This window comes from Carassius carassius, chromosome 34 (assembly GCF_963082965.1).
Source record: "Carassius carassius chromosome 34, fCarCar2.1, whole genome shotgun sequence".
In the NCBI taxonomy this organism is placed as follows: domain Eukaryota; kingdom Metazoa; phylum Chordata; class Actinopteri; order Cypriniformes; family Cyprinidae; genus Carassius; species Carassius carassius.
In genome coordinates this window covers 20,806,318-20,834,226 of record NC_081788.1, presented here as the reverse complement: position 1 = coordinate 20,834,226, position 27,909 = coordinate 20,806,318, and the positions used below count along the sequence as shown (strand labels likewise).

General features: G+C 37.6%; 1 protein-coding gene and 1 long non-coding RNA gene across 2 annotated transcripts; one reads left to right on the top strand and one right to left on the bottom strand.

The window, feature by feature from the left end:
- Nucleotides 1–32: 32 nt before the first annotated feature.
- On the bottom strand, nt 33–27,856 carry LOC132114701 (uncharacterized protein C1orf21 homolog). Its single transcript, XM_059522974.1, has 6 exons — nt 27,655–27,856; nt 15,910–16,033; nt 5,794–5,879; nt 4,306–4,376; nt 2,950–3,010; nt 33–1,567 (listed from the first exon to the last, which is right to left on the bottom strand). Exons 2-6 carry the CDS (start codon nt 15,998–16,000, stop codon nt 1,526–1,528), a joined length of 351 nt encoding a protein of 116 aa, XP_059378957.1. The 5' UTR covers nt 16,001–16,033; nt 27,655–27,856; the 3' UTR covers nt 33–1,525.
- On the top strand, nt 26,279–26,677 carry LOC132115216 (uncharacterized). Its single transcript, XR_009425441.1, has 2 exons — nt 26,279–26,396; nt 26,522–26,677. It is a non-coding gene; the product is annotated as an uncharacterized LOC132115216 (long non-coding RNA).
- Nucleotides 27,857–27,909: the final 53 nt, after the last annotated feature.

The following is a 27,909-nucleotide window of genomic DNA, read 5'->3' as shown; positions in this document are numbered from 1 at the left end:
CGGTGAAACAACACACAAACAGAAACCATAGCTCCAGTGTCTTATATTTTAATAGAAAAAGAAAACATTGAAAAAAAAAATTAAAAGGAATCAATCCAGTAATCATGACAGATGGTTGGCTAGCGCCGTGTCCCCCAAAGTGACCCCACCTCATACTGTTTAATGGTCTCTATGAACTGTAAGAGTACAGGGTGAGAACCAGATGAATTTTAGTCAACAATACTGAATACTATTGAGTGAGAAAGGCAGGGTGAGAAACAGAGGTAAACACTAGCTAAACGCATATAGGCCTACAACAAACACCTCATCCCTTTGACAACAATTAACACAATCAGACCCGGTTCTCTAACACAGATGAACACAAGTACAGCCCTCGAAAAACACACAAAAGACAACCCAATTCCTCTGCCCTAGTCTCATCACAGTCCATTACCTTTATTAAAGGACAGCACAAACGGTCAATACGGATCTTTAAGTTAAACTCTGCCAATGTGCAGGTGGCTGTTAGGGATATATTTGGATGTGTGTGAGTAACTAGTTTGACTGTAGTTCCGTCTATTTTCTGAGAACTTTACAAATAATAGCAGGATATACAAAATGAAAGTGAGGACTTGTGTGTGGAAAGAGGGTGTGGTGATCATTTATTTATGTATGTGTGCGCGTGTGACCGAATGCGTAACGGGGTCACTGTACAGACCTGTCCTTTACAGCACAAGCTTGAAGAGGTCTGATCTATGCAATAAAAAAAATAAAATAAAAATAGGAAAAAACAATTATGGAACAAACAAATCAGTCTCAACAAATTAAAAAAGGTCCTTCAAAAATGCAGGAGTCCAGACTTGCCACAGCGCTGTTATCAAAATATCAAATAATCTGCCAGTTCGTTCATATAGTCGTTCTTAATAAAATATCTCTTGTTTAATAATTATTCCCACCCGAAAAAACTCACAACACTCCATCTTTACATTCACTCCCAGTTATCTCCAGAAGATGTTCGGAAGCTCTATTCTGGTTCTTCCATATGTCAGTTCTTTTCCTCTGGCTTGCCACTTAAAATGAGGACTGGGAGGGGCATGTCGTCTTTCTTCTCTCCATATCCTTTCAACTTGCCTTCCTCAAAATAATCTCTTTTTCTCTCTCTCAGGTGGCTCTGTCAAAGCCAGGAGGAGGAAGGGGGCCGTTTCAATGCTGGCCGTAGGAGGACAGGAGAAGAGGGGGACGGGGGTCCTCATTTCACGTTAGAGTGAGTCTGTGATGATATTACATCAATCAAGCTGTTCGTTCTTCACCCCAAACCATCTAGATCTCCAAACAAGGCAACCCCAAGAGAGGAAAAGGGGTCAAGGGTGCAACAGCCTATGAGGAAAAGTCCTGTATTCTCTCGCTCTCACAAGCACACACTCTCACGCACTCGCACGCACACTCGCTCGCAGACTGACAGAGTGTTACAGACATAGGAAACACTGATTTTTGAGTTCACACTCGCTCTCTATTTCCATCTCTGGCAAGATCTGGGACCTCTCTGCTATGTCACATCATCCTCCTCCTCTGAGCAGTAGTCCCGCCCCTAAAGAATATGGAGAGAGAGAAAGATTAAATAAAGCTGCTAAAATAAGTTAATTTGAGTTTCGGTTCTAACTAGCAGCAAGAGTGATGGGTAGCACTACATTTTGTTGGTTACTCCAACCACAAATAAAAAAAAATCCCATTCCTCATAAATATTAAACATCAGCAAAGGATAAGAAAAGATTGCTTATGAAAGCTAGTTTTTGGCACTAAATAAAACCCGTTTTTTTCAGAATTGTGAGAAGAATAGTTTAAATCTCACAGTTCTGACTCTTTTTTTTCATAATTCTGTTTACATCTCCCAATTTAGTTAAGTTTTGTTTTCTCCACAGAATAAAAAGGCAATTGCGATTTTCTCTCACAACTTTTTCTTGCAATTATGAGAAATTTATAAAAAAAAATAACACTGACAATCAGATTTTTACAAACCTTGTTTAAAGTAAATTATATGGCAACCAATTGACGACACCGTCTGAACAAACAGATCCATTTCCTCATTTATTAAATGATAATGAGTATAGTTACTCCTGAAGAAACTTTTTTTTGCAGTGTAAAAGCCCTACAACCCTTACATGCAGTGGATATAAAAAGAATCGAACTTAAACCCCACTGAAAATCTGTGGAATGACTTGAAGACTGCAGTCCACAAACAGTCACCATCAAATTTAACTGAACTTTAAATGCAAAGAAGACTGGGCAAATATTGCAAAGGCTAGATGTGCAAAGTTAGTAGAGACAGAGACATATCAGAACAGACTAAAGGCTGTAATTAAAGCAAAAGGTGGTTCAACAAAATACTGACACAAAGGTGGTGATCCTTTTTCCATTTCACGGATTATGTTTTTTGTTTTGTCTTTTTTCCTGACATGTTGGTGTTATATCTTTTTCACTTGGATGTTATAAGTTGCACTGAGTAAACAGCTGGATAAAACAGAACCTGTGTCCGTTTTCATTTCAGGCTGCAAAGCATGAAAATAAGATTTTTTTAAAAGGGGTGTGATTCTTTTTATACCCACACTAACCCGGTTTCAACTTATTTAAAACTAAATCTAAAATGTTTAGATTCAATCAATTTTAAACCGATTGATCTCAGACCTCAAGAGAGACACACAGATAGATAAGAGAGGGAGAGAGAAAGAAGGAAGTGAGTGCTGGGAAAAAACCGGAGCAATAAATATAGCATTTATTATCTCCAGAGTTCTACAGGAAGTACCAAACAAGCGGTGCACATGACGGAAGGACAAGACAATCTTTAAAATGTCACAATCCTGAAAAAAAAAAGTTTTCTGAAGGGTGGTTTCATGTACACTGGCCCTTTAAAATCTCTAACCCATCTGCTGCCTGCTTTACTTCTGTGCCTCGTTCTTTTCCTCCCTCCCTCACCTTCTCAATCTTCTCATCCAGCATTCTGAAGAACTCCTGCTGACTCTCTGACGTATGTATGCTGAGAGATGGAGAGAGAGAAAGAGAGAAACTTAGTGGGGGTAGGAGAAGGGAAGCAACAAATACACTAGAATTTTCCATTACAACAAGCATAAAGAACACACACACACACAAAGCTACCAGCTCTTGTAGGATCCAGAGTGGCTGGGCAGGAATCATTTTTATAGACACATTACAGCAGGGACCATAAACCCTTGCCTCCACACACACACACACACACAGCACATTAACTGAGCATTACTCAAATCCACACACACATAAAACAATAAATAACAATACTAAACATGCTCTCAAACACAATTTCTTTACCTCTAGGCGTTTTGAACACCATATGTATTAGCTTTCTGTGTAATGTGCTCAATGTTCAAAGCCAAGTGAAAATTAAAGTCCATTAAGTCATAAACAAATAAAATATTAAGATCATAGATTAGTTTACTCTTAAATACTTATAGATGTTTTGAAACATTTTCATCTACTGCCCAGTTAAGCGCTAAATGATTAACAAATAGCTAAATATATCACCCAAACATTATTTACATTATTTACTCCTTACTTCATTTGCTTTGATTTTGCCTGATAAGGCCTGTATCAATTTTCTTTCTTCCATTGAACACAAATATATTTTGCAGAAAGTTTATGCTGCTCTTTTCCATATAAACAAAAATGAGATTGGGAACTGAGGCAGTTTTTGCATTATTTTGTTGCATGCATTTTGTCAAGACTTTCACTCGGAATTTTGACAAAGGAATTTTTGGGACTATATATGATGAGTTCAGATGCAAAAGCCTCTAAGCAAAGTTAAATATATAGTTATATATTGAAATATGTCTAATATCATCAATAAAGGTATATTGCATGAGGGTAAATAAATGAAAATATTTTAATATATGGTTGACCTACCCCTTTAATTGACTTTTAACAAAGAAAATAATTAGAAAGTGTTAGCCTTTTATTTATTTTTTTATTTGCAATCACAATTGAGTTACTGATGCTTTAGAAATGCATTTTCACCATAAATAATTATACCATTAAAACACTTGGAATTTACAGTTACATCCGAAGGCAATAAACACATCATGTTTACGTACAATGAGTTGTGAAAATTTGCGTTCAAATAGAACATGCAAATGAGATCCAGAGGGGATAAGACAGACCACAAAGCAAAACAAACCACATGCAATTTACAGACTTCTGGCACATTTTCAACAGAGCAAAAAACTATACCGACACACACACAAAACAAATAGAAACACACGCACAACATAAACAGAAAGTCACATGTATAAACCCCCTCACTTCATCTTATTGGCGCTGGGCCCAGGCACCTCTTTGTGCTGTTTGGTCCTGTGCTGCATTGAGTTCTTCTCCTGCAGACACACACAGAAAGAACACGTTATCACTTACTACTGTTCAAAACAAACCAAATTCAGCCTCCGCCGACTGTCCCTGGTGGCCCTCCGGTGCAGAGGCCCTGTTGGCTACTGGACTTGGGCCAGAACTAGCTCCTCTGTCTAAAACACAGTATGATACAGAGGCCCTGTGAGTGACCTTACTTCGGCCACTGCTAATGAGAATGCTGCCCTGCTGAGAGACAGCAAGAGAGAGGACTGCCCTCGCTTTCACTGTGTCTCTATTCTCCTCTAACCCCCCTGATGGGCACCCGAGCACCTGCTCTGCCCGTACAACTTCATTAAGCCGGGCAGCTTCAAGGGGACCTATCATGGAAAAAGAACTTTACTTGCTCTATTTGAAATGTACTACATAGACATACTAAACAATTTATGGAAGCTATGATGCAAAAACTGAATTCTTTACACATTTTAATGATAAAAGTTGAAATCATGATCATTAGAGGTAAAAACAGGACAATAATTTATGATGACTAAATGATATGTATCTGAAATTTGGTCAAGTTTTATTTAATTGTTTTGATGTATAATATATAAGTATATAATACAATGATTAAAAATAATAATACAGATACGATAATCAAGGCTGTGCTGTATGTGCAAGAAATACACAGGGAACCTAAAATAGTGCATTTTTGCATTTGAAATATGTAACTATTTATTTTGGATAAGAAAAAATAATAATGCATTTTACACCCCCACTGAGCACATTAACATATAACATTTACATATGACGACCCATATTTGAAAGTAATGACAGTATTTAACAACTTGACAGTGACATTATTACTCTTTTAACAGGTGAAAAGGTTAGCCAATCATAACAGAGTAATTTACATAAAGTCTTAAAAGTAAAGTAGCTAAACAACCAGTTTAGTTCTAAAGGTCATTATACAAGAAATCATTAAATTATTAGTTAAGTAGGAAAAAACAATACGTATGTCTAGGTGTGTATAGGAAAAAAAAAACGTTTTATATTCTTACTACAGCAACAATAAGAATATGCATGACTACTTTATTATCATTAGCTGATGAAGCTTCCTCAGATGTCTGAGAATTTTTTAATGAGTGTGCATATGAAAAAATGCATGTAAAAACATCTTAGATTTTGTCTGGTAATGTGAGAGTCTAAGTATGAGAGTCTCTGACAAAAAGGGAAAATTTGTCAGAATTTCCCTCTCCAACATTCCAAACATGTCAGCACTTGAGTGCACTGCATACACTTAGTTTTACCTATCAACATATAAGACAACAACAGGCATATGAGCCTCCAGCGATGCGTGTGTGTGTGTGAATACAAAGAAAAATATGATGGACACTACCGCACAGGAACAATTTCCCAGAGGTATGTGCGCGCACGTGTTTTGTTTCTCACCAGGTTCTCCTGGTTGCGTGCATTTACTCGGTCTTCTTCTCCACGCATGTATTTCACCTCCTCCACTCCCTTCATCTTATATTCATCTACAATACAATGATAGAGGAAAACATAAGTTAGAGTTATATTCAATTTTCATTGAATTATTTAAATTTAAGGTTGTTCCTCACACAAATCTATTATATGGCTTCAGAAAAAGTTAGCGTATGATTCATAGGGACAAATTATATGATACATTCACAGTGCTTTTTGTCATTTTGGAGCTTGACAGCCTTATTCCTCATTCGCTTTCATTACACTGAAAAAAGTGGTCATATTCAAAGCCTTATTTTGTTTCACAAGCAAAAAGCAAGTCATATGGGTTTGGATAAAAGTGAGTGAGTAAACCATGAGAATTCACATTTCAAACACCTTCTGCCTTGCACTAATAGATGAGCGTTTTGGATTTTGCCCTTTAACAGCCATCAGTAATTACCAGCGGCCATGTGCATGTTTGCATGTTCATGCATTCACTTCCTCATAACACATCCACACACCCACACGTATACACAAATCCGTCTTTTACTCCGTCTACAAATCAGCATGAGGCAATCACAGCCCACTCAATCTCTGTTTATCTTCGCCTCTATCCGTCTTCCTCTCCTTTTCTTGCTGTGAACTCCCTGTCAGTGACCATCATGACAGCTGGAGTGGGCAGCCTGTGAATGTGACTCAGTGTGGCCCATCAGCACAACAAACGAGAAAAGGGAATAAAATGAGAGAGAAATAGAAAAGGAGAGGGAAAAAGTGAGAGAGCAACGCCACCAGTCTTTCACAGCTTGAGGAATGTAAACACGTCTCTGCACAAAAGACCACGCTTCAACATGCTCACGAACTCAGCTAAACCAAAGAGAAACACACTCAAATTAAAATCAAACTTTAATTGATTTGGCTGTGCTGGGTTACAAAAAACAAGCCTCATGGATCCCAAAGAGCCAGACGCATAAAATGCATATACATGCATACATATGAATACATCTCTCTTCTCTCTCTCACAAACACACATGCGCGCTTGTACACAAGTAGGGTGATAGCATTACTAAAAAAGGAGATCTGAGGAACAAATAAAGTGAAAGTGACGTGACATACAGCCAAGTATGGTGACACATACTCAGAATTTGTGCTCCGCATTTAACCCATCCAAAGTGCACACACACAGCAGTGAACACACACACACACAGTGAACACACACCTGGAGCAGTGGGCAGCCATTTATGCCGCGGCGCCCGTGGAGCAGTTGAAGGTTCGATGCCTTGCTCAGGGGCACCTCAGTCGTGGTATTGCTGGCCCGAGACTTGAACCCACAACCTTAGGGTTAGGACTCTCTAACCACTAGGCCACAACTTCCCCATCATTCCTAATCCATCTTTACAGGAAGAGAATCAGACGTGAAGCAGCATCTCACAAAAACGAAGGACTTTGGAGATGCTCACCATGAGAGAGAGTGACATTTTGTCAGTTTAACAGGTTCCAGACGGGCTATTTTGGTGATAAGATGAGAGGTCCTCTTATGAAGGGATATTTTGATTGGCTAATTAATTAATGATGCTGACCTTTAGGATCTGATGGAGAGCATGATGATATCTATTTCTCAATAGATAGAAATGCAGTAAGTTTGGCCTCTGTGCGACTTTTATTTGATACTATTATATTGGAGTATAATGTTATAGTAGAGCGAGGATGGCAAATAAGGAGAATGAGAAATGTTGCAAACTTAATTCATGAGCACCATGGGATGTCTTAAAGAACGGCTGTGTGAGTATTTATATATAAATATTTTATTCATCATTTTAAACAACTCTGAATACTGTGTTGATTTTTATTAGGCCATTCAATTTCCTAAAGGCCATTATGGTAGGCAGTTTTGTGCCTGCGTCTTGTGTCATGACTCATGAGCATGACAGTACCAACGCAAAGATATTTTTATAGCTTAGCACTTCTAACTATACAAATTAACTGTTTGTTTAAATGATTTAAATTCCATTTAATTAAAAAATTATAATAATTCAGTTATTCATTTGTGGCATTACCAAAAATTTTCAGTTAGATCCCAGTGTCATTTATTAATTAAATGAGCACATGATAAATTATGAATAATTATGTTCAGACATGATCAGTGAGAGAACAACCTCTTAGCAAAAAATAAAACTAAATAAATAAAATAACATAAAAAGACAACAACAATATGCTTAAGGTCAGATGTGATCAAGCATGTTGTAAAAACTAAACTTCAATCACTTTCTTTTATTGTTGGGATCCTTCAAAAGGATATTTAGAGCGACAGGTGCTACACACAGCTCAAGGTTTGGCACATTTTCTACATTTTACGCTTCTTTTTAGGACTATTAGGATGAATAAATGAATGAATAATGATTTCAATGAACATAATCCTGGAAAATGTACTTAGATAAAAATAAATCTACTTCGCAAATATGGTCAATATGATGTTTTCCAATTTTAGAGAAAATACTTTCAATAGAAAAGAAAAAATATTTTCACATGAAAATAAGATTATTATTACATATTATATAATTTCTGACACTGAATACTGGAGAAATGACTGCTGAAAATTCATCGTTGCCAATAAATAACATTATAAAATTTAAATTTAACATTTTCAGACCAACATCGTACCTCATGTGTTAATCACTAGGGCTCCAATATTTATTCTTATCTTTTTCTATGTTCGTGACCAGATGGCTTCTGACGAGCAGGTAATCTAGGTGTCTGGCTGCTCGTTCTGCTAAATCGAAACAAATCGGACGACACGACAGCTCCACAACCGTCTTCCTCTCCCTTTTACCTTCTGGCCTGATTTCAGATGTGTTCAGTGCTGTGAGTGGCGTGTCTGAGGAACATGAGTGGGCTGCTTTACTTTTAGAATTATTGTGGAGAAGCTTTGCCCTGGAGCTATTCTAGAAGAGGGTGTCTGCTAGCACAGTGAGTTCACTGCAAAGGAGGAGAGTTAGTCAGTCTCGCACTCTCTTTGATATTAAGTGGAAGGTCACTCGTTAACATTATGGCAGAACAAAGAAGACTTATGAAATCGTAAAAACTAGAGACACGTTTTTTGCTACCTTTAGACATATGACCGATACCACGCCTCTGGTTAAAGATCAGCCGTTAAACATCTGAAGTCATGTGTCTAAACCTCAGAAGACAGTGTGTCATGGAGATGATCTGTTGCGCTACTGTTCACCGTTGCTATTAAAAACATTAGCTAAACAGTGGCTTTGTGAACGCAGTCACTTGGTGTCTTTGAAAAATGGCTGTATGAACTGCATTAACCACAGTTTTCCATGCATCATTTTTTTTTGTCATATTACTGCATGTGGGCAGAAACAAATCACTTTGCAAACTTCTTAAAGCTTAGTTGGTAATACAAGGCACAAGCAGCCCCAAAGTAATGGGTTTGATTTCTAGGAAAAACAAACATATTAAATGTAAATCTGGAATACACTGCAAGTTGCATTGGATAAAAGCATTCTCCGAATGAATATGTAATGACCGGAAAGCATGGAATCATACAGATTAAATCCTATAAAACAATGAAATTGCTTACAATAAATGTTAACATGACTCCTGATATCTTTTCCTAAAATCCCAAGATCGATCTTTTACTCTACTTGAGTTGTTAATGAGTTTGCAGAATGTATTGATTGTGCAATAAAAAGACTGTACTATGAAGAAATGGCAAGAAAAACTCAAAAAAAACAAACATACAGTGTGAGTATTGAGTATTGCTATTGTTTACTAATACAAATAATTTTAATTAAAATATAAGTATTAGATCAAAAACTTATTTTAAGTCAATTAGTTGTCAAGACAACATTTTTTATTTTAAGTTAAAGAACTAAAATTGCTAAAACAGAAATAAAATCTACATTATAGCTAAATAGAAAGTTACAAAAGCATATAAAATTTATAAAAAGTATTTAAAATATATATATATACACAAAAAAACTAAACTACGTAAAATGCACTCAGCATAGCCAGATTCAAGAAATTAATCTTACAAGCTGGCTTTTAATAAATAGTTCAAAAGACAAGTTACCAGATCTATGCCTGAAACCCTCTATAATTTACAGCATTATTCAAAGAGAACTGATTTGATATGGAAGTAAAATGGAAATGATAAACAGAAATATACAGTACCAAGTAGCAAGATGAATCAATACCCAGTTCTAACAGTCAAACTTTTCTCATGCCTACATAGTGTTGCGAACAGTGTCAGATATGGCCAGCTCTTGTTGAAAATCAAATGTCTTCTGGTCACTTTGCCAGAGCAAATCAGGATCAGAGTGAACACCCAGTTACAGATTAGTTACAACAAACACACACACACACACACACACACACACACACACACACACACACACACACACACACCCATCTCAACAGCTCAGCGCAGATCACACGTAACCAGACAGCATATTCTGCGCCTGCTGCCCCTCTTGTTTGTATTAGGGCAGCTCGGCCTTTCCTGTCATTGTGCATGCTGGAGATATTGTGTGTTGCTGGGATCGACTAAGCACTGAATCACAGATGAGGACACACGCACACACACACTCTCGCTGCCTGGACACTGACACAGTTTGACTAGTAAACAGTCTGTTGGCACTAATCAAGTCAGAGCGAAAGCTGAGAGTTGAGAGAGCGAGAGGGGCGAAAACGGTCTCCCTCTGTTCTATTGATAGTGCTGTTTGACTGACAGCCGGGAAGGGCAGTGGAAAGAAGGACATCGGGTTGGCAGCAGAAAGAGAGAAAAAGAGAGACATAAAGAGAGACAGAGTGAGAAGAAGGGGGGAGTTAGCAATAATCCACAGTAACCAGGTCACTGCTCTGTTCGCGCTGGTGAATAATACTCATCAATCTGTTGTTTTGCCTTACAGTTCACTCAGATTATCAGTATGCCACATGAGCCTACAGATCACACGCACAGAATGAAAGAGACGAGGACCAGAAGATCCAGAATAAACTCTCATATCCTCAAAATATAACAGAACGGAACGGAAATGCAGAACTAAGAGAAGAAGCCCCCACATCTGAATATGACTACCGGTACTTCCCCAATGATAGAGTACGTCAAAACATTGTCATAAGATTAGCTGAATGACGACACTATCCCATAAGGCCATGGGATGGGAGTAAAAAAAAAAAAAAAGTGACGTGACATACAGCCAAGTATAAAGGATAAGATAAACCTTCTCTGACCTCTTCGATAGGACCTGTAACACTTGATCAGACTGAAACCGACAACATGTGTGACACGAGTGGGGCAGGGCCGAGAGCCGTGGGAACAGAGCGAGGCCGGTGGAGTGATTGGAGATGAGCGACACCTGCTCGACCCACCGGTCTCGAGTCCCACGGAGGAGATGGAAGGATATAAAACAGGAGTGACGACAGTGAAGGATGAGAGAGGACCAGGCCTGGGTTTTAGTTGTGTTTGCTTTTTATTTGTGCGCGTCAGTCGTCCGTGAGGGGCTGGCGCTCTGTTTTGTGTTTATTTTGAATATTAAAGTTTCCGTTTGATTGTCCGCCGGTTCCCGCCTCCTTCTTCCCGATGATATGGAGTTTTTAATTTGTTACAATGTGCAATGAAGTAAAAATGGCGTAAAGATGTATGTACGATAGGGGTGTAACGGTACACAAAAATTACGGTTCGGTACGTACCTCAGTTTTAAAGTCACGGTTCGGTTGATTTTCGGTACAGTAAGGGAAAGAAATGCAAACATTAAACTGCAGGTTGTTTATTACTATACACTTTTTTTTTTTAAATACTTTTTAATAAAATATATATAAAATAAAAAAAGAATAAGAAATAAAATACTGCTGCAAAGTTCTCCACTAAATAAAATACTCTCAGTCTCAAACCAATATCATATAATAAAATATAATGAAAAATATAAATAAATAACTATGATTACAGTGCAGCATTACCAATCCTAGCTTGTAGGCCTGCTTCACCAGAACCGTGCCTGCTGCTGTAGGTGACAGGGAGACCGCCGACAGACCAGGCTCTTGTCTTCATGACAACAATATCTATACTTCATGTTGAGCATAAATATAAAGCCTACTGATAAAGGACACCGTCAACAGTATTGACGGCAAAATAGACTATGTTTGACAGGTGCAATATTTGAAAATCGATAATTATTAATTTATTTTTTAATTACATTTATATCTGAATTTATGTCAAACTATAGACTTTCAAACATCAAAGTGTCATGAATTAATATGTATTTGTGTACAAAATGACATATAAACATATTTTCCTATTCTATTTTGCCTGGAAACGCTTCCAACACGCTTGCGTTTCGCATGAATTCGGTTCTATTTCTAGCATGCACGCGTTTTGGGGGTGGTGTTAGCGCAGTGGATAAGACGCATGCCTGTGGTGTGAAAGACCCGGGTTCGAATCCACTGTGAAACGCCAGTGTGTCCCTGAGCAAGACACTTAACCCCTAGTTGCTCCTGAGGCGTGCGACCTCTGACATATATAGCAATTGTAAGTCGCTTTGGATAAAAGCGTCAGCTAAAAGAATAAATGTTTTCCGCGCGGCTCGATACATGTCTCACGCAGGCAGTCTGCAAGCTCTAACCTGTTAACATGGGAGCCGAATTAAAAACGAACACGCCACACAGCTTGCGCCACGCATCCGGTGTGTCGCAGGCCTTTAGAATCAGCTGCACGGCGGGATTTGCGCTGAACGCGGAGACTTCAACCACTTAATATGTTCGTTTGGAAACACGAAAATTTACTTATGTTCCGCACACAAAATATTGCATTCCGTCATTCGGTACACACGTGCACCGTACCGAAAGCCCTGTACCGAAATGGTCCGGTACGAATACACGTACAGTTACACCCCTAATGTACGAGCTGATGATGTATATGAAGATAAGAAACGACTGCCGTTTCATTCTAAAATTGTGAAGTGGTGATGGACAACGTTGTTCCATAAGTGGTTGCTTCATCTGCAAATGCCTTGTTTTGAGAACAGGAATGGATTATTTTACTGCTTGATTAATAAAAGCATTATTGCACAAAGCTCCTAATTAGGACTCAAAATAGATATAAATTTTTGCTTTTTGAAACAATGAAAAGGAGGATGGCTAGTATGCAAATAGATAAAAAAAAAAGATGGAAAACCACACCAAAATTATAAATGTTGTTTTAAATGACCACAACAGGTTACATTTATTTGCTACAAAAAAAAAATTATATTATATTATATATGAAAAAAATAAAAACAGTAATATTGAGAAATTGTATTACAATTTAAAATGACCGTTTAGTATTTTAATACATCTTGAAATGTAATCTATTCTTGCGATGGCAATGCTGAATTTTCAGCAAACATTCAGTCTTCAGTGTCACATGATCCTTCAGAAATCATTCTAATACGCTGGTTTGGTGCTCAAGAAACATTACTTATTATCATCAATGTTGAAAACATTGTTGTTCTGATTAATATTTTTGTAGAAACCACGATGCACGTTTTTCAGGATTCTTTGATAAAAAGACATTTATCTGAAATAAAATCTACTGTAACATCATAAATATTTTTGCTGCCACACTCAAATCAAATTAATGCATTCTTGCTGAAAAAAAAACCTTTTACTGACTCCAAACTTTTGAACACTAGTTTATATACTTCATATACACACAACAATATTAAGAGCAGTCTGGAAGTACTCTCTCTCTCTCGAACCAACATTGCTAAAGAGAACATTGATTGAAAAAAGAGGAAGGCACGCCGAGGGGGAACAAAAAGAGAAAAAAGTTAAATAGGTTAGGTAATGGGAAGGTGGGAGGAAAAGTAGGCAGATTAATGAAAATGAGACAGCCCACTGCAAAGAAAGGAAGGAAACAAGGAAAGTGTGGCCTTGAGAAGAATGCCAGATATGCAGAGGGAGGGACAAATGTCAGGGGAGGAAAAATGGGAGTTTGCGATTCCACTTCACTCACTCTCTCCTTCGTTCTCAGACCGTTCCCCACCATCTCACACACTCTGAATCCTTGGAGACAGAGAAAAGAACATGGCAGGAAGAGGGAGAAAGAGGGTGGGCGGCAGCCTCCTGTGGCTGGTCATCGAGTGTTTCCTGTGTGGATTTTCTTAATCTCCTATAATCTCTGTCACTCACTCACAGGTCGCACACTAAGTGCTGATGTTATCTAAACCCTTTAAAACATATTTACACCCTCTCACAAGAATGGGTTACTCACTCCAGCTGATAACGTTATCCTCAAACACACACCTGTTGGCACAGATGTAGCTGACAGTCTCTACATAGACAAACAAATCAGTTTGACTGCATAGAAAGATGCATCCAAGAATTCCCAGAATGTAATCAACTTCCCAAAACATTGTTAAACATTATTCCCTGCTTGGACATAAAATACTTAACTGGCTGTTCATTCTGCTTAATGTTTATCTTGAACGACTGGTAAAATCAGCCTACAGTATGTCAATGCCACTGATGTTTAAAGATGTCTTTCGGTCCCTTACGTTTGCATTACTTCCCACAAGTCATCTCTGCTTGAATAACATGGATGGAGCCATCACTGCTGGAGCCGGTTCCAACTGACGATTCTAAGCATTACATTTTGCTTTTAGCTTCAAGCAGAGGAATGTCCGCAATAAAAACAACTATTGCCAAATGACTCTTGAGAGTTCTTTATACTGAATCAAAAACATACACAGAGGAGTGTAGTCCAATTCACTAGCAAATGACTCTTGTGAGCTAATTTGTTTGATGAATCATTCAAAAACTCAACTAATACGTTACCAGTTTGAATCAGCTTGACGAATGCTTGATGCTTTCAGATCAGTTACTGAACTAACATCTTACTTACTGAAATGCAAATGACATTCTGTTATGTCCATCTCAAAATTAAGCATATATAAATATCTGACACAGACTTACATTTAAATTGTGACAAACAATAAGCAATCTGGATAGTAGGGAAGAAAACATCAGATCGCTGCATACCAATTACACAAATACACATCCATAATACACATAATACAATTCACAGTACATTAAAAAAAAATCACAGTTTTGTGCTCTTTTTTTGAGCTAATATTACACACAATCTTCCTATGAAAGAGAAGAGTCATGTCTAAACTGTGTATGAACCTGAAAACAGTTTTAACATAAATTCAGCTAATGTTTACATGCAAACAGTATGCAACACAGGTTGGTCTGTGGTAATCAAGACATTTTTATGATATGGGGCACCAATACTGCATGCCAAAGTGTGGACTTTCCCCTTATTAGCAAGGTATAAAATTTAAGGCATAGTCTGGGACAAATCAAAACAAAGCCAAAAAAAACTGAACTGAAAATCAGGCTCTTATATCTCTTATAACAGGTTCTGTTATCAACAGAAGTCCAATGGAGAAATCACATTCTCAAAATGTGACAGCCTCGCATGGAAATCAATAAAATCTCTAATAGCATAAGCTTCACAGACTGTGGATGGTGACCGTTCAGAAAACCTTGTTTTGGACACCTAAAAAGCCAATGTGCGTGGAAAATTACCAATTAGTCATTAAGAGGACTCTCTTATCCAAAGTGACTGTTTTTTAACTTACAATGAACTGCAGTTAGACTACACCCCCCCCCCCCCCCCCCCAGAAATAATTCTGTCATTATTTACACACTCTCTACATTGTTTCAAATGTCCATTGGATTCCAAATGACACTGGACTCCACTGAGTCACTGTGGACAAAACATTTTTTAAATGCCCTCTATTGTGTTCCAAAAAAAGAAAGCAATTCATACAGGTTTGGAATGACATGAAGGCAAGTGAATAACAGAATTTTCGTTTTTGGGTGAACTATTCTATTAAGTGCCTCGTTTTAGGCCACAATGGTCATTGTTCATGCCTCACCTACTGTTGGATTTAAACCTACAACAGTTTGATTACCAGTCTGGATTTTTAAATATTAGATACACAATCCCTAGTGAGAAATGTGGGTTTGATCATTCTGACAAGTCATCAGCTGCTGCTGAATGGTTATATGCACTTTTCTTATGAGGTTATGTGGTGTGTGTTTGGAACTGACCAGTGAAGAGGTCTCCGTTGCTGTAGGCTTTGCCCCGGCCCTCTTCGTCATTGGGCACAGCCGACACCTGCTTAGCCGAGGTGCAGCCCATGGCCTCATTCCCTCCCCCCTCTCACCATCTCACCTGAGAGAGACAGAGAACATATTCAGCAAAGAGGCTGACAGCACATGTTTAAAGTCAGAACAGACGATTCGCTCCATTAGAGGCTCCGCTGGGTTATGTACTACAGATCATCAGGAAAAGAAAACACATCTGAGTTGAGCCTGAACAGATCCAGACATGCTTTCTATCACAGCCCGAAGCCAGGGTTACAGACTTACAAACGTGTGTATCTTAAAATTGAACCCAGGCCAAGACGAACACAAGACACACATAACAGCTCCAAAAAGTTTTTGGACACACTTAAAGTATGAATGTCACTGCATTATAAAACTAAATAACAAACCAATGGCATTTACACAAAGAAATATAGGCTAAACACACTTTTCAACAAATCATGTAGGGAAGTCTGTTCGACTTTTAAGGATAAAACAACATATACGTTGTCCAAAATGGAGACAAAGTATTTCAACTGTTTCTGGTTGTCAAATGTCAATTGAAAATGTTAATTAGGGAGTCGATTCCACACTAACTTTCTTGATTCTTAAAAAATAGATTGCTTATCTTATTATAAGCAAGCAGTACAACATAATGTACATTTGTGGCATGACTTTCATATCCAAACAGTGTGCTTCAGGGATGATGCATTTTTGCAGACCAAAACCTGGAAATGAGTTAAATGTTATTATTTCTGGTTAAATCATCCTGCATTTAAAGGATTGTTGGTTGAATGGGTTAAATGGCTGAAATAAACCCAGTTGTGTTAATTTGTGAAGATTGTAATGATGAACCAAATGTGTAAGAACCATAAACTTTTGTCAGTCACTGAGCTTACTTCTGCAATAATCAAATATGGAACAATATTTATTTTTGTCAAGGGAATCAGAGTGACTTACAGATTGGCTAACAAAAACAGTAAATCACTGAAGCACTCTGTGTGTTCTGCAGACATTACATATAAAAACACCTTCAGAACCTGTGGCATAGAAATGATAACATCTCATCCAGCAGGGACCACAGACCCTCACCCAGGAATGGACTTGGAAATGAGGGGGACAAATTCAGAGAGGAAAAAAAAACAGAGGAGAGAAAGATCTAAAGAGCCGGCTACTCCTCCTCCCTGCTCTCTCCTCGTTTGAAGTTGTCAGGAGGGGCAGTGTTTAGCTCTGCCTTCAGCAGCACAAGGCCCAGGACAAAGTAACAGGTGTACAGGCGAGAGAAAAGCATACAAACGAGCAATTGTATGTGCGCACACACGAGCCAGACCGCTCTCTGTAGCAAATCTAGAGTAAACAAGATCTACCTCTGAAGACTGCGGAGGTTTGGTGCACCATTCCATAAAAGCCTGTGAAAGTCTAAATCACCCACAGTAGGGGTTTTCAATGAGGAAGTGTTTAGATTTACACCATCTGAAGTCTGAAAAGGGTGTTATCCATTCAAGTTGCTCAGAATTGGAATGGCCTTCATTTGTGAACTTCTACACATGCTAATTTGACGATGCTCTCTCATTTTTGCTGTTGCTTTTGGCGACACTAGTGGTGCAGTGATTATATTATTTTAATATAATGCTTCTTGTTACGGAGGCATAAACAAGAAGCATCTGGGCACTTGTGTCAGGTTCACTTTCTCTTACACGGACAGAACACTGAAGTCTGTGTTCTGTAAAAGCGGTGTGTATACATGAACCAAGATCAGGGCCTGGCTGTGCGTTTCTATACAGCTCATGTGTGTGTGTAATGGGACGGTCAAATAGACCATCCCAGGACCCCGCTTGAACTTGTCTAATGACTAAAACACACTTTGACTAAACAGATGAAAAAAAAAAAAAAGATTTTATGGAAAGTAAAAATAAAATAAAAAAATAAATAAATAAGGGGGAAAATGTGAATAAAGCAGGATTTCTATCCCATTTGTTCAAGAGAATAAGGGATAATTATCAAGTCACGTTTCTGATGCACATCCAGGAATTTATTAAGGATAAACTGATACAAAAATCATACCAATAAATAAAATCCAATAATGGCTAATAAATGATAAATGGCTGATTTAAAAAAAAATGGTCTAAAATATAAAATAATATAAAAAAAAAAATCGAAATAAAATAAATAAATAAATAAAAACTAAAAACTAATAGATAACCATATTTTAAAAATGGACATATATAGATGTATTAAAGATTACAGTTAACAGTGCGATTAAATTCAAAACACAAACATTGACTTTGTTACAAAAAAAAAAAAAAACATTTCTGTGTATCCCTCTGGTTTATGGTAAATGTGTTTTGATTGTAATTCGTTCATATTTTAGAAAAATCTATTTGCATCTTGCACAAAAATCTCAAAATTTGAATGAAAATGTGGCTGAAATGGTTTACAGACACATTTTCATAATTTTCACACATAACACCTACTCAACCAACAAACATACCCATCAATCCTTATCATGTCTCAAGGCATTCAGACAAACACGCAATCAGTTCTGACAATAGAAATAATTGTGCGACGAGGACAAATGAATAACCTACTTTCGAAGCAACAGCCTTGAAGATGAAGTCAAGCAAAATAGCATCACACCTCTAGTAAAACACACACAGACACACAATTCGCAAGTACACACCCTCAAACAGGCCGCTGGGCTGAGAGATGTCTGAGCCACCACTCACCCTGAAAAACAGGCTGATCAGGAGAGAACAAGAATCATCGGAAGAAAAACACAAGTCCTTTGAATCTCAGCTGAGACGGGACAACACAAACACCAAACCCCTGCTCTGAAGAACCAGAGGAGACCCTATTCACTCATCTCCACCTGTGAGCAGGACAACAGCCCTCCACCATAATATTTACTCACCCGCAACGGTTGTAGCATCAACTCCCCAATCCCAGTTTAAACAGATCATTAAGCCTGCTGAGACACACAGTGAAAACATCTCAATGCTGTCATGATTATCTTAAGACTAAAGCCTCTTTCTCTTTCCCTTTCATTCCTTCTTTAGGTCTTAAGCAGTGTGAGAGGTGGTTTGGGGGTGGAGAGATGTTAAAATAATAGCGCTAGTGTTTAAGAAGGGAACTCTCTAACCACGAGAAGAGAAGGTTGAGGGAGAGACAGAGAGTTCAAGTCAGAGGAAGCAGTGAGACTGAGAAACAGTTGGGAAGATAAAGGCATCATGGTCAAGGTTAATTTTGGAACCACAGAACTCCAGCTAAAAGCAGCGGTTCTCAAAAAACAACTGCGGACCACCTAACTTCCAAAAACTGGGGGAAACCGCGATTATAAATAACTCGCAATAAACATTATTGTGAGTTCATTTAACTGGTTGATCAAATTTCAAGTAGGTAAGGTTTATATATATATATATATATATATATATTATTTTTTTTTTTTTTTTTTTTTTGTGTGTGTGTGTCTTTTTTGAAGTGTCTTTTTGCTAACCAAGGCTGCATTTAGTTCATCAATACAGCAAAAACAGAAATATTGTAATTTAAAATGTATTTCATTATATATTTCAATATATTTTAGATATATATATAATATATATTTCTTGAGAGTCACATAATCCTTCAGAAATCATTCTAGTATCCCGATTGGCTGCTCAAGAAACATTTAAAACAGTCTTTTTAACATTCTAAACATTTTTACTGTAAAAATGTCATAGATTTTGTATGAAATATTCAAACTATTTTGAAAAAGATTTTTATTTAATATTTTCAGTTTTCAATTAGTTTAATTTGTAATCGTTGTTTCGTCAGTTATACGTTTTTGTTCTTATTTCAAATATTACTATTTAAACTAAATTTGTTTTGGATTTCAGTTACATTCTACTCATTCTACTAGTATTTCATGATTGGGCCAGTGTATGCTGTCAAGATGGTGTGGAAATCACTCCCTCCACCCATAGCCACATCGTACCACTCAGGGCTGTCCCAACAGCGCCTACGTCTGTCTGACTCATTGACTTCACCCCTCAACAACTGATCAGTGCCTGTCACCTCTTTACTGCGCGTGGGTCTGAACACTGAAGCTTGGTGCCACTACTGTGAAAAGAACCTAATGATTCATAAACACACACTTCTCATATGACTAGTAGTCAAACGAAACCTTGAGTACCTCATTGTCTTCTAATCAGCATCTTCAGAACATCACACTTTCTATCTTTCCTTTCTGCAATTACTAAGAAGTCCCATCTCTCTTCCTGTCAATGCACGCACAAGGCTACAGGAAATTTACTCTGGGGTCAGGTCTGTAATTTTTCCATATCCATCTCTATAATGTTGACAAGCGCCTCCTAATTTTGCCTATAAATATTCATTTGAAATTAGAAAACCATCTATTATACCAATTCTGTTGCCTGCTGCCGCATAATTGGTCTGCCCATTTCCTGTAAGTATACACACAGCTCTCTAATGAGCTCTTGAAAGTCTCTAAATGAAATATCCCTCCCACTGTGCAAAACTCATTTACATCCCTTTACAAAATGTTTACTAATTCAGCAAATTTGAATGAGGTTTAAAAATGCCTTGCTTCCATCTAAATGGCACCGGTAGTATGGCACTGTTATTTAAACATTCAAATTAGGGCTGGACGATTAATCGAAAAATAATCAAAACCGAAATTCATAACCTCTAACCGACGTAATTTTCCCATGTCGGTTATTTCGTTTTTTTTTATCCTGTTAACACTTCCCCCTTAAAAGAATACTAGCGAGTTTGTAGCCACATGACTCTGCTCTCCAGTCAGTGGCATAAAAGCAAAGCGGCGTGAGCGGTGAGCCTGGCGTCTTCACTAAACTTTGTCAATTGTATTTGTTTTATGGTTTGGACATTTAAGCGATTAGATGAACGGATGTGTATTCTTATATCGAGCTACCATTTAGTGATGGGAAGTTCGGATCATTTTACCGACTCGGACTTTTGAGTCTCGTTCAGCAAAATGAACGAATCTTTTTTCGAGTCATTTCGTTCATTTCAGCAAAATGTAATGAAAATGTTATGCGTTACTTCCCCAACACATCTAGTACTTACGCAAACGTTGATCCCACTAAAAACAATACAAAACTAAAATGCTATAAGATACAGAAAAAAAAAATCCTTCTTTACCTGGGTCTTCAGTCTGTGATTAGCTCACTTCACCTCTTATCTGACAAGAGTCCTCGGGTTTAAGTCATTCCTTAATCACGTGACAGCCACATACGCAAAACTAACGCAGTCTTGAGTCGGAAAGAGAATTGATTAGTTCATCTCATGAGTCTTTCGGGTCTCGGGTCGAGTTTGACTCGTTCCTTAATCACGTGACAGACCCATACGCTATTTCTGTCACTGTGTTTTTTTTTGTTACTGTTTGTTGAGGATCTGTGTTTTGTTATTATTTTATAAATAAATAAAACCCTGTTATAATTAAAATATTGATTAATTTGTCTTTTTGACTGTCTATCGGTAAATAAACACTAGGCTATATAATAATATAATAATCCAAGCTTACAATAAAAAGTATTTATAGACTAGTTTGTTCATTTTTACTCCAATTTTGAGTTTGCTAGTATAATAATTGCTTTTCCTAGGCAGACTTGACATATTGGTGTAATATATGTATAAGAAGATTGCTCAAAAAAGGACATAATGACATATACATTAAAAGCAAATAAGATTTTGAATTTGAATTATTAATGTTAGTTTAAAACATTAAGGTTATGATAACTTCAGCTTTAACAGTTTTAACCCAGCTCAGAGTGAGGAGGATACTTCAGATCCTGGTGCTACTGCCAGTGCAGGGGCCATGTTTTGGGAAGACTTTGACGAGAGGGTAGCAAGCTTGAGGCCTTCTGCTACCTCTTCTAAGACCTCAGATGCTATAAAGGTGCAGGCCTACCTTGCAGAGCCACTATTACCCCGCACATCAGACCCTCTGGCCTGGTGGAGGAGATGTTCACCAGTATACAAAAGCCTTTCTGAAGTCACAAAGACAAGACTTTGCATTGTGGCCACATCTGTGCCATCTGAAAGAATTTTTTCTAAAACTGGGCAGATTATCTCAGATAGAAGAAACAGACTCAGCCCATCCAAGGTCAGGGAGCTTGTTTTTTTTTTAATGCAAACATGCCTTAAAGCAAGTCCTAAAAATATAGCCACAGTGTGTTATTTATTTTAAAGCTTATTTATTTTTATTTATTTAGAAAAAGACTAGCTTGTTGTGCAATATTTTTGTTGTTGTTGTGATTTTAAAGGTAATTTGTTATTGTTATAAGGCTCCGTAGCTTTAGTATCTCTTCATTTTCATTTATTTTTATTTAAATGGTTTAAAATTATTTGGGGAATAGTTATACTCTTTGATATAAAGTTTTTATTTTGGCACAAAAGTGTTATTTATTTTAAAATGTATTCATTTTAAATTATTATATATAAAAAAGCAAAGTTTGTTGTGCAATATTTAGTTTTTCTTTTTTTTCTTTTTTTATATTGTACTTTTAAAGTTCATTTGTTAAGGTTATTAGACCCTGTGGCTTTATTATCTTTTAGTTTTATCTTTATTATACTTTTTTATTATTTTGATTTATTTTGGAATAGTTGTCCTCTTTGTTACAAAGCTTTAATGGCACAAAAATAAACAATAAACAACAATTCAAAAGTATGTACACAGTGTTTTTTAATGTTTATAAAGTGTCATATGTTACAAAAGTATGGTTTATACAGACAATCTGATTTAATAATTACTCTAGCCAATGTTGTCACATCACGGGACAAAAGAACGAACAACCCGAAGAACCGAAAGATTAACTAATCAATTCTCTCTCCGACTCAATACTGCATCCTTTTACTGTCTATGGTTTTAGCGTACGGGGCTGTCACGTGATTAAGGAATGACTCGACCCGACCCGAAGACTCATGAGATGAACTAATCAATTCTCTTTCCGGCTCATATTGCATTGGTTTTAGCGTATGTGGCTGTCACGTGATTAAGGAACGAGTCAAAAACCCGAAAGACCCGAACTATGAACTAATCACTTCTCTTTCCGGCTCAGACTGCATTGGGTTAGCGTATGGGGCTGTCACGTGATTAAGGAACGAGTCAAAAACCCGATAGACCCGAACTATGAACTAATCAATTCTCTTTCCGGCTCAAGACTCCATTGACTGACAGGTGAATCCATAGACATGTATGGTGAATCACTACTACTAGAACAGAACCTATAGAATAATGCGCATGCGCGACTGAACGAATCACTCCCCGAGACGACTCGTTCTTCCCGAGTCACATTAAAGATTCGTTCAAAATGAACGAATCGTTCAAGAACGACACATCACTACTACCATTTCGCGCAGCTGCATTGTGGCACGAACACTCATATAAACAGTAGCTATGAAGATCGCGCGCACAGAGGAACACAGAAAGTAGTTGTCAGTGCTGTCCTGTGATTTATCACTAAAGTAGCTTAGAATCTCAAAACTTATTATAGCATGTTTGTGTGCAGCGCACATGAAGCACAAGCGCGTGCACAGAGAGCAGCGGTCGCCGGGTTTGTGTCCGTTCTCGGACTGTTCTATGTATTTTAACTGTAGAAAAGGTTGTTCCGAGTCGAAACTACGATACAGAAAACTAACGTTACATCAGTATATCATCATAAACACAGCCGTTTTTGTCTTACGTGAACATAAACAGAGGAGAAAGAAAACACAAATGTGCAGTATTTCGGACTGTTCTATGTATTTTAACTGTAGAAAAGGTTGTTCCGAGTCGAAACTACGATACAGAAAACTAACGTTACATCAGTATATCATCATAAACACAGCCGTTTTTGTCTTACGTGAACATAAACAGAGGAGAAAGAAAACACAAATGTGCAGTATTTTTGCTTGAGACAACAGCCTAATAAACGCGCTGCCTCTCATTAATGTTAATCAAAGAACAAAAGAAAATCATTCATTGATCTTGACTGAATATATTTAATAACTTAAAGATTAATAACTTAATCTTTATTTTATTTATAAAAAGAAAACTATGCAGTGTTTTTAAAGTTTTAATTACAGTTTCTGTACCTGAAATTTAGTTTAGTTGTATTTATTTATGATATTGCTAATTGATTTGTTTGTTTCTTTCTTATTACTGAAATATCATATTACTTGTCTTTAACACTTTAATATTTGAAATTTATATAAATCTAGTTGTTTTTGCTATGGTATTTTTTTTTTTAATCGCAGGCAAAATTCCTCTTGCAGAGTTTTTTAGGCTGCTGATTTTTGCTCATGTTATTCAGCTGCAACAGAATGCTTTGTAAAAATGTTTGACATCTAAATGTTTGACTTAATTTTTTTATATTGGATTTATCTTATTGGAATCGAAACTAGGAATCGATAAGAATCGGTATCGATAAAATTCAAACGATACCCAACCCTAGTAAGAAAATGTTAAGAACATAGATAAAATAACTGCTGATAGTCAATCATATTTACAGTACAAACCTTGTCAGTGAACTAAGAGGGCAAAAAAAAAAAAAAACGAAACCAAAATAATCGTTCAATAATCGTAATCGAGGCAAAATGTTCAATTAATCAAGGTTTTGATTTTAGGCCATAATCGTCCAGCCCTAATTCAAATGAGCACATTTATCCATCTCAGCACGTACATGTGGGACAGCGAGGGAAGTCCATGTTTGACAATAGTAGAGGAGGATGTCATATCAGAACAGTTATTCACATGCAGCCATCAGCCAGACCTCAGTCAAACAAAAGCATGACACAAAGCTAAACCTCAAAAGCCACCTCTGAACCACGCGGTGCTCTCTCTGGATGATTGGATTTGTAATTGACCCCATCAACAGTTGGTGTACTTCAGTAACAGTATAGGATGGTCGCTTCAACTCGCTATGACATACTGTATGAAGAAGCTTAGCCCTGAAATGCCACCATGCAAAGCTACCTACTACTGCAAATACATTTTTTTCCCCTTCATTTTTTTTTTTTTAAGTCAACATGAATTATAAGTTGCGTTCACCTTTTCTTCCTATTATGACATATCCAAGTGAATTTTTTTTTTAAATGTATGGAAGTATTTAATTTGGATCATTGTCATGTGTAACCTGCACTGATAAATCATTTATTATGAGAAGAAAAAGTACACTGCAATATTCCATTAAAAAAAAAAAAAGATTTCATTGTGACATTAAAAAGGGTGTATTGATAATTATTCATCAGAATGGTATAGTTAATGTTATGGACAAAACCCAGTTAATTACCAAAGATTAAAAATCTTATTTTGTCTTAAATAAAAAAAATAAAAACACACTAAAACAGAGAACAATTTGATTGACAAACCATATAAATGTGGAGTATAAAATGTACGGTAAGAAAAATTGTTTACAAAATCACATTTAATGCCTATTACGGTTTTATTTATCACTAGCTCTAATGATTAACTTACATGACAGCATCTGGAGGATTTATAACTGGAATAAACCCCAGAACAATGACATACAGATTCCTTTTTGTCGTGTTCAAAATTACATCCTTTGGTTACCAGCACAGGCCAGTCAGAAGACAGGTTTCCTTTTTGTATTGGTTTACTTTAAATGCAAACAAAGTAAATGCAAATGAAAAAGATTCTTGAGAGCTGTGGAATAGGGGAACTTTGAATTCATTTCAGTCCATTACTCAAACAAAACTGTAGCTTTAAAAAACAAAGAACATGCAGCATGAGTCATATGGACCATTTATATCATTTCACGTTCACTGTGTGGAAAAAAGCAACAAAAACATTTCGCTAAATATCTCCATTTGTGTTCCACGGAAGAAATAAAGTCAAGGGTGAGTAAATTATGACAATTTTCCTTTAACCACTAGACCGAAATTCCCCACATATTACAAGAATCACTCAGATAAGGTGCTGTCAGTATACTTAAATCAAGAGTTGCAATTTAGAATACACACATGCAGCTCCCTCGGTCATCAGAACCACATCATACACGGAACTCAGGAACCTCCCACATAGACCTCCGGTAACTATGGTAACCTCCTCTCTGAGTGATGTCACCCTGACATTGCATCATAACCCCATGAGCTAACTGGGTTGCTTTTCTCAAGACCCATGAAGCACACTGAATAAAACAGACAGAGTGGGAGACGGGAGCTATGATAGTGGAGAAGATTGATACTGACTGACCAAGAAGAGAATCCATAGATTCTATTAATAGCCATTCAGCCTCTTCAGTCACCAGAAAAAAAGCCATATGTGCGCAAAGCAACACAGACACACACACACAGACACACACACACACACACACACACACACACACACAGCTTATGGATGAGAGAGCCAGATGGAGGCATCCGACTGATGAGAGATTGAGAGAGAGGGGTACAGAACCATGTATCATGCGAGATTCCCCATATGACCCTGAGAGGTAGCTCTTAACTCACAACAGGTCTGCTTTCAAAGGTTTATAGTTGATAAAAAATCTATTTGTTTATGTTGAAAATGAATGGGATATATACTTTTGTAACCCGACTGTTGCACAAGTTCTTTCAGTCAACAGAATCGCTCTTGGGTCCAACGGGATTCTGTTATGGCTTACATCGACAATGCTGTCACACCAGACCAGTAAATAGTCTCAGTGGATGCGGAATGCTGTGAATACGGACTACTCTTCTCATATCCTATATAATAGAGAAGTGCAATTTCTAACGCAGCCATTGTCATTTCATTGAAAAAGAGATTTGAGTCGAGAAGCCGCTCTGACCGATTCACTCCGATTCTTGAACGAAACGATCGGGGAAGTGTTTCCCAAAAGCATCGACGAATCGTCACCCAACTAAGATCGTTTAACTCTTTGGGAAAAACGGACCTTGACACCATTGCTTTAGAAAACGCACCCCAGTAACGTTAGTTCTGTGATCCAGTTTAAACAATTCACTAAAAAGATCCGACTCAAACGACCGGTTCATTTACGAATCATACATCGCTAAATCACGCACAGCTCCTTCCAGACGTAAACATGTCTGCCATTCAAACACACCGCCATACAATGAATGCGCGCTAATGAAAATACTGCATATGAAAGCACAGTGACAGAAGAACACATACAGCTGCGCCACGGCTGAGACAGAGGGCGCATTGTCTGTCCGCAGGACACTGGACACACACACACACACACACACGTGTGCATGCATGCCAACCCAGGTGTCTTTTGTTGTCATTACTTCCAGTCCGGTAGTGCTACGTAAAAACACGGGGATAAATCAATAAATGTCCTTGAAATGCGACAGAAACCTCATATCAACCAACCATTGATCTCACCTATTTCTGTACCATGGCTGTCTCTCAAAACCTAGTAAACTGTCTACATAGACAGCATTTTGTGCATTATAGGCGCTCAAAATTTAGCATTCGTTTTGGACGCTTAGGATGCCCAAAAATGCTGTATAGACTGGCAGCAGACTAGATTTAGAGACACAGCAAACCACCATGCAGCCCAGAATCACTGTTCACAGATTAGATCAAACATATCAAGCAAAAAAGAAGAAACAGTCAGGAACCTAAACAGGAGTCGTCTCACAAAAGACCAGCAACAAAGAAAAGCAATCGGTTTATGTCTTAATAATTAACACAAGCACTCCCTGAGTTAGTACAAAAATCCATAAATACGACAGGGTAACACTCACTTGTCAGAAGTGACCCGCTCGGTCCACTGGCGGCGGGGCGGCTCACATACACACTGACTGACGGCGAGAAGCGCTGCTGCTGCTGCTGCTGCTGCTTCTGCTGCTGCTGGAGTGATGTGGACCGCTGGCTCACTGCCCGCACTCCTGATTTGCTCGAAGAACTGCAGCCATCTTGCTGAAACCCGTGTGGCAAACCAACCACATGTCTTGACGTATGAGGGGAGGAACTATTCAAATTATCCTAAACATTTTCCA